Source organism: Phascolarctos cinereus, unplaced genomic scaffold (assembly GCF_003287225.1).
Source record: "Phascolarctos cinereus isolate Bilbo 61053 unplaced genomic scaffold, phaCin_HiC Scaffold_3;HRSCAF=262, whole genome shotgun sequence".
NCBI lineage: Eukaryota > Metazoa > Chordata > Mammalia > Diprotodontia > Phascolarctidae > Phascolarctos > Phascolarctos cinereus.
Genome location: NW_027555736.1, coordinates 106,066,247 through 106,079,347, shown reverse-complemented (window position 1 = coordinate 106,079,347; position 13,101 = coordinate 106,066,247). Strand labels below are relative to the sequence as shown.

Below are 13,101 nucleotides of genomic sequence, written 5' to 3'. Positions count from 1 at the left end.
GAATATTTGTGATACCTTGTGTATCAGGTATACCTTATTGGAAGAGAGCCTTTAAGGAGACTGTTTTGCTCCACTGAAACAATTTTTTAAAAATCAACAAATAACATAGTGGAATGTCTGATTACCTATGTCTTCCAGCCAATTTTGTGATGGTAAAGTTGTGTTCTACTGTGGAATATCACATACAAAACCTGCATATTCTATTCTAAAGAACCTCATCAAGTATGACCTTGTTGCATATGTAAGTTATTCTCATGAAAATTTTACTTAGCTAACTTTTATGTGGTACTTTAAAATTTGCTTCACATATATTATCTTATTTAATCTTTGCAACAATCCTATAAAGCAGGTGCTGTTACTATCCCCATTTTATAGATGAGGAAACTGAGGTTGAGGGTTAAGTGACTTGCTCAGGGTCACACAGCTAGTAAGTGTCTATAGCAGAATTTGAACTCAGATATTCCTGACTTTTAAGTCTAGCACTCTAACCACTGTATCACCTAGCTGGGGAAATAGACATATAGGTTGATAGTTGTTCCTCTTGCTCACTTTTTTGTCATTGGATTTTTTCTCACTCCTTGGGTATGTTCTCCTCTTTCATATGCCTTATAAATTGCCTCTAGCATAGATCTCTTCTGTAGACAATTTAACTCAGCCAAGTTTCCTTTTTATGTTCTCTTTAGCTTTATTCTACCTCCCCTATAATTATATCTGAAATTTGATGACAAAGAGTTAGTTATAAAAATCTTGGTAAATCTTTTCCATTTTTTCTTTTGTTTTCTTATTTTAATTCTTTAATGACCATGAGATAAGTTTCTTTACACTAGTTTTACATTTACATTTCACTACTTCTCCGTTTTATGAGGTAGCACTGCTCATAATCTTCTGCCATCCTTCTCCATAAAATTTTACAAGTGAGTTTACATTCAATACTGGTATTGCCATTGGCTGCCATATTTATCCCTGTGACAAGTAAGTCAAATATTTGCTAAGTTTGTTTTAAGTTCTTTAGGTGTCCTCATTATGGCAATTGATTTATATTAGTTAAATTTCTATATGAAATTATTGTAATTGGTCCCTATGTCCTTTGTTCTATCCATATCACATTTTAATCATCAAAATTTAAATAGATCAGGATGCAGTTGTTTTAGTTATACATCCATTCTTTTCTCAAATAAAAAAAATTCATCATGTATAGGTATGAAACTTTCATGGAGACTACAATTATTTGGCTTTTCTTATTCGTTATTCCTACTCTATGTTTTCCAAGATGTGATGTGCCATCCTCATCTCTTCCCATCTCTGCACTGAAGTCATTGAGTATCAGAGTATATATTAATTTCATTTGGAGGGTCTTATCAAGTTTGTGGAATTTCTCTACATCTTCATTCTCAATAGCAAATGTTGATGCCTAAGCTACAATGATTTTCATAAGAGTCTTTTTCTAAATACTTATCATGAATCCTGCAATATGAGACAATCTAATAATCTATGAAATGATGTTTGCTGTTGATTTTGTTTACACCATAAAACCAATTCTATCAACTCCTTCATTTGTCCCTCCAATGAGAACCTGTGAGCCAATCTTCCATTTGAATGCAGTTTCTCCTTCTTTGTTCCAATTTGTTTACCATGACAGTGTAGAGAATTATATAATTCTGTTATTCTAGTCATTAGTAAAGAGATAAGCTACCTAAATTCATAGGCTATCTTAAAAAAAATTGTAGACTGTGTGATCCCCTTTTGACTGTACTTCCAACTGTCATTGTGGAAAAGAAGAGTCTCTATAGGCCTGAGGGCTGTTTTTGTATTTTTCTTCATTGCCTAGACTAGTATGGCAAAGAATTAATTTCTGGATACAAGACAACCTAATTTTGCAATCAGCTAGGTTCATCCACAGAAAATAGACTAGTCTTTTTTCTGGGGTCATCACTTACAGCCATCATGAATTTGCCGAAGTGTGTATTCTATTGGCATAGCCTTCAAGAGGCCAGGATTACTTTCTTGCCATAAAGAGGCATTGGAGTAGGGCTTTGTGAAGTCTCTGGAAATCTAACTTTGTATATCTTCTACCCACTGGTGATAGTTCTATACCCTTTGAGGCCACATATACCACATCTAATCCATCTTCCATGGGAATAGAAATTAAAATGGACTTTTACAAATAATTCTGAATAAATATAAGTAAGTCTAAAAGGATAATACATTTTTAGCATCAGCCTCTCTTTTAGATGGTATTTTTAAGTATTTCCTTAAATCAAATATATAACTGTTATGGAGGGATTTATATTTGTAAACATTCAGGCTATTTCATAATGTTTTTGAGGTGAGGGAGAAACCATCATGACCTGTCTATTTCTTCAACAATCATATTACCTTGTCTGAGAGGACAAAGTGTAATTACCAAGTAGCTAGTTTTAAGAAACAGATTTCACGGACCTGTACTGCCTAACCATGAAAGAGTCAGATAAAATACTAGGTACTGACCTTTCTAGAAATGCCCATTATTTCAGATTTCTTTGTGGAAATAAATATCATGCTTATGACAATAGTGACTGTGATAATTTCCATGTATACTTTAATAATAAGAACTTGAGTCTGTATGGCCCCTTAGGGTTCATAAAAATACACTCTTCACAGCCACCCTTTGAGGTAGTTAATGCAAAGATTATTATGTCCATTTTTCAGGTGAGGCAGCACTATGGAGCTCTATGATTTTCCATTGGTCTCACAGCCAAGAAGTATCTGAGACATGAATAGAACACAAATTTTTTGGACTTCAAGTCTAACCCTCTGTCATGTTGCATGACAATGAAGTTCAGGGAAGTCAAGTGATTTTCCCTGGTCACATATCTAGTTATTGTCATAGCCTTAGCTCTAGTCTCCTCACTCCCAAGCCCATGTTCTTTCCTCTACACCAGACACAGTTTTGTTGTTCTTTAAAGTCAAAAGGGTATTGGGAATGGTGAAAAAAAAGATGAGGCTGTTACTTCCTTAGAGAAGAGGGGAGTCAATTCACCTGGCAATCTTTTATAAATCAACTTTGAGAAAGATGAAGGGATTCTCAGATTGGGTCAGAAGATTTTGCTTCAGAGGCCTAGAGAATAATGATGGTTTATGAACTTGGCCCTATTTTACTCTAGTTTATTATTTCTGAATTTATAATTCTCTTTCCCCTTGTAAATAAATAATTGCTTAATCCTAGAATGACTGGGATGTAATAGAAGAATGAGATATGATGCTGGGAGCAATAGACATCCTTGATGACAACTTTTCAGAAAGGGGATTCCATATCACTACTCTTGACTTCAGAAAAAAAAGATCACTTCAGCCTGAGATCAGGTCAGAGATTTCATCCAACAAAGGAGGAGCCTTGTTACAAGCTAGTGCTGCACCCTTTATAATGACCAAGATTGATTACGTGTAAATGTAATGGATGTCTTGCAAATTATGTCCAAGAATATAATAAGCTTATGAATCCCTTAAAAAAGGGTGATACCTCTTCTTTGCCCAGTCAAGGTGTTGTAATGGACCCTTGATTCTGGGAAAGAAGACTTAACAGGGTTCAGAGGAAGGACATGGATAATCCCAAGGACTCAAATTCTACATGTGAGATTAGTTCAGGAGGTGCTTCTTCAAGTATTTGAGGGGTTGTCATGTGGAGGAGAGATTCAACCTAGAGAAGAGAAGTAGGAGCAATGGGAAGAAGTTACAAAGAAGCAGATTTAAGCTTGATGTCGGGAAAAACTTCCTAACAATTAGAGCTGACCAAAGGGAGAATGGGCTACTTCAAAAGATGGTAGATTCCACCTTTGAAGGTTTTCAAGAAGAGCTAGATGACTATTTGTCATGTATGTTCTAGTGGGGATCCCTTTTGAAGATGGGTTGAATTAGGTCCTTTCTTACTTTCTAATTCTTTTATTTCAATCCTATGATGAAACAGCCTGTAGTTAATATTTCAGTCACAGAAAATAACATAAATGAAATACATTATGTCAACGTAGTTCATTTGAGATAAAAATCTATCATGTAGGGTTTATATAAATAATTTCCAAAAAGAGCTGTATTATTGCATCATGGTGCCCTACAACCAATGCCTGATAATATCACAAAATGGAAGATTTTGTAACATTTTGAAATCTCTAAAAAGCTTAAAATTATAAAAGCAAAAAAGAAGAATGCCAATAAACAAAAATAGTTATTCCTTTCCACACTAAGAGAAAATAGGGTAAATAATTATCCAATAATTCAGCTAATAATTCAGCCAATAATTAAAGAAGTTAAAAGCTACTGTTGTTATGCTATCTGGGACCTCAGAACTATTGATTCACGGTATTCCCAGCTACCATATCATACGAGGTATCACAAATAGCACCTCTTCTAAGTTTTACTTACCGCACATGCTGTATACAAGAATTGGTCAGGAGGATTTTGTGAACAAGTCGAGGGGATTGGAGAGTAGAAATGTCAAGGAACAGCATAGATCCTTCAGTGGTACCCACAGCCACTGAAAGCGAAGAGGGGCAGGAAGCCATATCATTTACCTAGTCAAAATAAATCCCCAAATTTTTAGCTTTAAGCATAAAAGACTTACTTCAGAACTCCTCTCCCTCCCCCTGCCCGGATTTGCAAAGGCTGAATGAGTGAACGAATAAGGTAGCACCAGCTTCTAATATAAATTATAAATACGCATATAATACAGGATAAGGACTGGAACTGGACCTATGATTTTATTGGTATAATAAACTCCCAAGTGAGGAGACTTCCTTTACCAATGCAACTTCACCATCTCAAGAGTTTCTTGGAGGTTAAGATCATACAGCCAGGATGTGTCAGAGGCAGGCTTGAACTCAAGCCTTTTTGGCTCCAAGACTGGCTCTCTATACACTACAATATACTGCTTCTCATATGTAAAATAGGAAGATCACATAAAATCATGCATATTAAACATTTGGCAAATTTTATGCATGATATAAATATCAGCCATTATTACTATTACTGTTATTATTCCTGATAGGTGAAGCTAATTGAATCCCTAAGGATACATAGAAACATTTAACCTTTAATGGAAATGTAACCTTGTCAAGAAAATGTATCCATGAATATATTCAGAGTTTATAAGCTATAAATTATAATTACATGACTTACTTTTAGCTACAAAATCATTATTAAAATTAAATTAATCATACTATGAATAATAATGATGCAAAATTAAGTATTTAAAATCAACTGTTCAATTTAACCTATCCAGAATTCTTAACTGTTGTAAGGGACTATCACAGAAGGAAAGGATCAGCAATCACAACTGAAGTATTGCTTAACACAAATTTTCATCTCGCTAACAGCCCTTCACTTAAGTCTTCTAGTGAATAGGCAGTATCACATACTTGTGGCAGACAGTATCACACGTAGTTTCTAGGGACAGCTTGATACCCTTTGCTCTCTTTAAATGGTTTCAGGTCCCTTTTTTGCTTTAGAGCAGCCAGGGCAGACATGAGATGAGGAATAGTAGTAACAGGACTCTGGAAGCTATACCATAATTAGTTTAGGATAAGGGTTGTATGCTCTGGAAACTCATCTGTTTATTGCTCTTTGTAACTGCTTTTGTTTTATTTACCTCCCCCCCCCAGTTATATATTTTTGTCTTTTGAAAAAAAACACCCTTATCTCAGTTGAACTAAGGAAAAATGAGACTTGTCTTCACCTGGGCCAAGGAAACTAAGGAGATCAGATTACTCCCTTAGAAATTATACATAGTGGCAGGAGGGGGAGGGGGCAGGTAGGTGGCACAGTGGATAGAGCTCTGGCCTTGGAGTCAGGAGGACCTGAGTTTAAATCTGGCCTCAGACACTTGACACTCACTAGCTGTGTGACCCTGGTCAAGTCACTTAACCCCAATTGCCTTACCAAAAAGCAAAAAGAGAAAAAAAGAAATTATACATAATAGAAAAAAAACTGGAAGGCCATGGGTTCAGTTTTGATTCCTTACCTCTTCCTACCTGGATTATTTCCCTCCTAGATATATTTTAGAAAACATTACAGGGTTTAACTCTGTAGATAAGTGATTCATGTACTGTATTTTGGCAGTTGCAGGGAAAGTATGGATTTACTTGGATCAGAGGAAGATTTACCATAATTATTATAGACCAATGGAATCATACATAAAAAATAGAGTCACTGCAAGTAAAGAAAGTAACTTAAGTGAAGTTTGTAGAATCTGTTTAATTACTTTTCAGTCATACCTTGTGATTATTATTTTCTTGAATAAGGAATGGTAGAGTTCATCTAGTCTAATCCCCTCAGTTCATATACAAGGAAACTGAGGACCAGAAAAAATGAATTCACTTGACCAAGTTCATATAGTAGCAAAGCCAAAACTAGAACCAAGGATTAGTTCATGTGAAAATGAAAAGGCAGGCTGCCATAGCATTCAACACGAAAAGTATCTACTTCTTATACATACATACCTCTGTCTTAAGGCATAATCTACTGACAGGAGATCCATCTTCTATCAACCAAATACAAAATTCTCCTAAAATGCTTATTGACTGTAAGAGACATGCAATAATAAAAAACTAAAGTTATTAATATAGAAATGCTTTCTATGAAAAATGAACTTCTTCTGCATTCTGTGAAGACAGGTCAGCCTCTACTGGTTTACTTTGAGACGTGACCATAACTGCCATTTATACAAAGTAATGACTGTTCAGTCAGGATGACAATTTCAACATCAACATTTGTGATTTACAAATGCACTGAATACTACTTTTACTATGGGTTAACTATTAATTAAACACTAAATAAAGATGATCTCTGTTATTTTTAATATGGAAATTGAGTAATAAAATTGACTAGAGGTAATTCTACCTGATGTATTTGCATGGGATTTTAGAAAATTCACCATCATTGTGCTTATATTTGTATCCTTTTGTAGAATTAGTGCTTAAAATACATGGAATTTCATGGGATTTGTGTTCTGATACCTCTTCTGGTTGGGTATGAAGAAAAGAGGATGAGAAGTGATTATTTGGCTAATATGGTGAAAAGGAGGATCAATTATGTATCACCTTGTCATTAAGATCTTAAATAGAATTTTATTGGTTTGGGCAATTCTTGAGAATGGATGAGGTTTTCCTTTATGAAATGAAATTAACTTGAAATTCAAAAGCTCTTTCTATTGTTTTATAGGATTTAGAGCTGGAAGGGACCTTAGAATTTATCTAGTCCAACCCTTATCTCCTATTATCTCATTTACAGAGATGAGAAAACTGAGGCAAAGAAAAATAAAGTGATTTGCTGAATGTCATACAGACAGTAAGCAGTTGAACATAGATTAGATTTCATATCAATGCTTGTTCTACTGCATCAAATTTTTCCCCCTCTAATTTATTATTTTTTAATATTATTTCTCTTTTAAATGTTGAATTCCAAATTGTCTTCTTCACCTCCACTCCCAAGAAGGCAAGCAATATTATATCAATTACACATGTGAAATCATGGAAAACATATTTCCACATTAAATTGCAAAAAAAAAAAAGAAGTGAGAAAATTATACTTCAGTTTGCACTCACAGTTCATCAGTTCTCTCTCTGGAGGTAAGAAAGCATTTTTTTTTTTACCATAGAATTTTACTTTGGAATTATCTTGTATCAATGGAGCAGAGTAATCATGTAGCCAAGTCTTTCACAGTTGATCATTATTACAACATTGCTGTTACTGTAAACAATGATCTCCCAGTTCTTACTTCACTTTGTATCAGTTCATATATGTCTTTCCAGGTTTTTCTGAAACCACTTCCCTTGTCATTTCTTATAACATGATAGCACTTCATCGCAATCATATGCCACAATTTGTTTAGCCATTCCCCAATTAATAAGCATTCCCTCAATTTCCAATTCTTTGCCACCACAACAAGAACTGTTCTGAATAATTTTGTACATACAGGTCCTTTTCCTACAATTTCATAGCTCTTTAGGCCTAGTTCCAAATTGTTCTCCAGAATGGTTGGACCAGTTCACTATTCTACTAGCAGTTCATTAATGTACCTATTTGCCCTCATCCCCTCCAGCATTTGTCATTTCTGATAGGTGGGAGGTGGTACCTCAAAGTTGTTTTAATTTGCATTTCTCTAATCAATAGTGATATACAGCATATATAATCATAGATAAGTTTGATTTCTTCTTATGAAAACTGCTTGCTACATCCTTTGACATTTGTCAACTGGGGAGTGGCTCTTATTTTTTAAAATTTGCTTAATTTTCTATGTATTTAAGAAAAGGACATTATCAGAGAAACTTGCTATAAATTTTTTTATACAACTTCATTGTCTGTGGTATCTTTTAAGCAAAACTGAATATGTCTTTTAATTAGGTCTGTTTTTGCTTTTGCTTTCTTTGAGATTATAATTGCTGCTACTTCCTTTTTTATTTCAGCTGAAGCATTTTAGATTCTGTTCCAGCCCTTTATTTTAACCGTGTATGTCTTTCTATTTCAAGTGTGTCTCTTGTACACAACATATTGGTGGATTCTGATTTCTAATCTACTCTGCTATCCACTTCTATTTTATGGGTGAGCTCTTGTCATTCAAATTCACAATTATGATTATTAACTGTGTATTTCCCTCCATTCCATTTTCTTTTGTTTCTTCATCTCTCTCTCTTTCTATCCTGACCCTCCACAAAACTCTATTTTACTTCTAACCACTGCCTCCTTTAATTTGCCCTTCCTTTTATCATTCCCTCCCCCTTTCTCTTATCCCCTTCTCCTAGTTCCCTTTTTGGGTAAGATAGATTTCTATACATAACTGAATGTATATGTATTTTCTTCCCTTTTCCAACCAATTCTGGTGAGTATGAGATTCAAGCACTGCCCTCCACCCCACCTCACATTTTCCCTTCCATTGTAAAAGGTCTTATTTATGTGATACTCTTTTAAGTGAGAAAAATTTTTCCCATTCTATCTCTCCCTTCCTCCTTCTCACAGGGCATCCCTCTTTCTCAGCTTTTAGTTTTTTTGGAAATCATTCCAACATAATTGATTCATATCCATGCTCTCTGTCTATGTAACTCCTTTTAACCACTCTAATAGTGATAAAGTTCTTAGGAGTTACACGAATCATCTTCCCATATAGGAATGTAAGCAGTTTAACATTATTGAGTCCTTTATGATTTCTCTTTCATGTTTATAATTTTATGCTTCTCTTGAGTCTTCTGTTTAAATGTCAGATTTTCTATTCAGCTCTGGTCTTCTCATCAGGAAAGTCTGAAAGTTCTCTATTTCATTTAAATATCTGTTTTTTTTTCCCCCTGGAGGATTATACTCAGTTTTTCTGGGTAAGTCATTCTTAGTCTTAATCCCAGCTCCTTTGCCTTTCAGAATATCATCTTCCAAGACCTCCATTCCTTTAACATGGAAGCTGCTAAATCTTATGTGATACTGACTGTGGCTCCATGATATTTGAATTGTTTCTTTCTAAATGCTTACAATATTACCTCCTTGACCTGGGAGCTCTGGAATTTGACTATAATATTTGTGAGAGTTTTCATTTTGAGATCTCTTTCAGTAGGTAATTGGTGGATTCTTTCTATTTCTACTTTACCCTCTGAATGTAAGATATCAGGGCAGTTTTCCTTGATAATTTCTTGAAATATGAACTTCTAGTCTCTTTTTTTGATCATGGCTTCCTGGTAGTCTAATAATTCTTAAATTATCTCTCCTTGATCTGTTTTACATATCAGGTTTTTTTTCAGTGAGATAGTTCACATTTTCCTCTATTTTTTTCATCCTTTTGACTTTTTAAAAAAATGTTTCCTGATATCTCATGGGATCATTAGCTTCTAGTTGCCTAATTCCAATTTTTAAAGAATTATTTTCTTAGTGAATTTTTGTACTTCTTTTCTATTTGACCTATTGATGCCTTTTTAAGGAGTTCTTTTCTTGAGTGAATTTTTGTGTCTCTTTTACCATTGGGCCAATTCTGTTTTTTAAGGTTATTTTCTTCAATTTTTTTGTGCCTCTTTTACCAAGCTGTTAATTCATTTTTCATAATTTTATTGTATCACTCTATTTCTTTCCCCAATTTTTCCTCTACTACTCATTTCTTTAACTCTTCCAGGAATTTTTGTTGAGCTCATGTCCACTTATCATTTTTCTTTGAGGCTTTGATTGTAACTGTTTCCATGTTGTCATTCTGAGTTTGCGCCCTCTTCTTTCCTGCCACCACAGTAGCTTTTTGTAGTGAAGTTCTTTTTTGTTGTTGCTTGCTAATTTTTATCAGCCTATTTCTTGACTTTGAATGTTAGTTAAAATTGGGCTCTGCTCATCTGAGGGGTGGGGAGGCACTGTCCCAAGCCTCAGGCTTTTTTGTGCTGCTGTTTTTTAAGAGCTAGCTCTAAGAGTCTGCAAGTTTTTGATGTTTCCAAGGTGGTGTGATGTGGGGAAAGGTGTGGTGACTGCTTTCCTGGTCTGCACTCTGTTCTGTACCCAGGAAGGGCTCCTGGTTCCCTGAAGCCACAACCACTTGACCATGGAACTATGACTAGGTGTCCTATTCCCCTGTCACCCAAACTAGTAGCACTCTTCTTGGCCCTTGAACTGTGACCAGGGTCTCTGCTCCCTTGTGACTGACCACAAGTGCTCCTCTATACCCTGGAACTGTGACCCAGAACTGCATATAGGCAATAAAGTTGCCAATCAGCACTAGATGACTCCAGTGCCAATATTGGATTCCCTATAATCTCCTTCTGTCCAATTGTCCTATCCCCTTACCTTCTCTGGGCTGAGAGTTCCCAAAGCTTCTACTGCTGCTGTAGCTATGGTTGCTTGCCTCCATCTGTATGCATTCCATATAGGCTTCCACTCTGATGTCACAGACCTCTCCTTCAGACCTCCTAAATTTCCTTAGGCCAGAAAAAAAAGTCTCATCTTCAACTCTTTTTGGCTCTGCTACTCCAAAATTTGATTTGATGCATTATTTTAAAGTTGTTTGGGGGGGACTGTTGAAAGAGTTCAGCTGGATTGTTGCATCTAATCTGCCATCTTGGCTTCATACCCCCTACACCACAACTTCTTTATGAACTTGTTGGTAGAGCATTTGAATAACAAAAGTTTCTTGAGTTGATCACAACTTTAACATCAGGTCCAATGAAGGAAATAATCCATTGCTTAAAATACATCTGGGCCAGCTAGGTGGCACAGTAAATAGAGCCCTAGGCCTAGAGTTAAGAAGGCTTATCTTCGTGAGTTCAAATCTGGCCTCAGGCGACTCTACGCAAGTCATTTAACTCTGTTTGCCTCAGTTTCTAATCTATAAAATTAGCTGGAGAAGGAAATGGCAAACCACTCCAGTATCTCTGCCAAGAAAACCCTGAATGGGGTCACAAAGGGTCAGACACAACTGAAAAATGACTGAACAACAACAAAATACATCTAGAATATATTGGTTTGAATAGAATGAAACAAATATGTCAAAGGATTTTTTTTTTACTTTTTCACGTGATATGTTTCAATAACTTCACTTCCTATTTTTTAAAATCTAATATAAATGTCTCAGAGTAGGGATAGATAAAGTTGATTTATTTGCTGAATGTTTAACTCTCACAAATAATGTATTTAAATGGATCTTTGGGAAGATAATGTGGGGCTGGTCTACAAGGAAAAAGCCAGTAAGAGTTTCTTTTTCCCTTTTCAGGTGGCTGAAATAACATTACAATCTTCACATTGTAATGATATTGCTTCCTTTGCAGGCTGGTTGCTACAGATCATGAAATTATTTGGATTTAGCTTGACCACCACAACTTCAGGCTCTTACTCCTTTCCTCCTGCTTGCACCCTTTTTGCACAGTGGTTTAAACACATTGATCAATGCAATGAGCTCATATTCAAAAAATTGCTTTTTAAGTGAAGATTAAAAAATTAGAAGCTAAATAACTAAATCCTAAAGATTGAGTGGGTCAGGGGCAGCTAGGTGGCACAGTGGGTACAGCACCAGCCCTGAATTCAGGAGGACCTGAGTTCAAATCTGGCCTGAGACACATAACACTTAACTAGCTGTGTGACCCTGGGCAAGTCACTTAAACCCATTGCTTAGCCAAAAAAAAAAGATTGAGTGGGTCAAAGTACAAATTCTAAAAATAATAATTTCATAAAAGATAATGAAAACAATGTGAGACAACATGAAATAGATGGATATTTGCAAAAATATAAATTGCCCAGATCAACAGAACAGGAAATAGAGTACTTAAATTACCCTATCTTAGAAAAAGAAATTGAACAAGCCATAAATGAATGTGCGAAGAGAAAAACTCTAAGACCACATGGGTTTATAAGCAAATTCTACAAAACATTTAAAAAATAGTTAATTGCAATACTAAACTGTTTGGAAAAAATAGGAAAAGAAATGGTCCTACAAAATTCCCTTGGTTACACAAATATGATCTTGATACCCAACCCACGGTGACTCAAAACAAAGAAAGAAAACTATAGAATAATTTACCTAATGAATATTAATGCAAAAAAATTAAATAAAATATCAGAAAAAAGACTCCAGCAACACATCACAAAGATTATATACTATGACCAGGCTGTATTTATACCAGGAATGCAGGACTGGTTCAATATTTAGAAAACTATGAATGTAATTAAACATGTTAACAAAAACAACAAAACCATATGCCTGTATCAACAGATGCCTAAAAAACTTTTGACCAGATACAACATCCATTCTTGTTTTCAAAAACAACAACAATATCACCACCAGAAAGCTTAAGAATAAGCAGAACTTTTCTTGATATGATGAGTAGCATCTATCTAAAACCAAGAGACAGAATAATTTGTTATGGGTGTAAACTAGAAGCCTTTCCAGTATGATCAAGGATAAAGCAAGGATGTCCAAGGATATCACCTTTGCTATTCAATATAGTAATAGAAATGTAAAGACAGTAAAGCAAGAAAAAGAAATCGAGGGAACAAGCATAACAAGAAACAACTAATGACTTTAGCAAAGTTGCAGGATAGAAATAAACTGGCACAAATCATCATTTCTGTTTTGTCATCAACAAAATTCAGCAGGAAGAGACAGAAAGAGAAATTACATTTAAAACA

The 13,101-nt window shown here is 35.1% G+C and overlaps 1 protein-coding gene across 1 annotated transcript in view; it reads right to left on the bottom strand.

Moving 5' to 3' along the window:
• The window catches only part of LOC110209473 (cilia- and flagella-associated protein 43-like), a 167,245-nt gene that overhangs the window by 100,922 nt on the left and 53,222 nt on the right, over nt 1-13,101 (bottom strand). Inside the window, exons 10-11 of the mRNA XM_078151074.1 lie at nt 6,468-6,548; nt 4,396-4,544 (exon numbers count right to left, since the gene is read on the bottom strand). Coding sequence (XP_078007200.1) covers nt 4,396-4,544; nt 6,468-6,548 — 230 coding nt within the window. The remainder of the gene's footprint in view (nt 1-4,395; nt 4,545-6,467; nt 6,549-13,101) is intronic.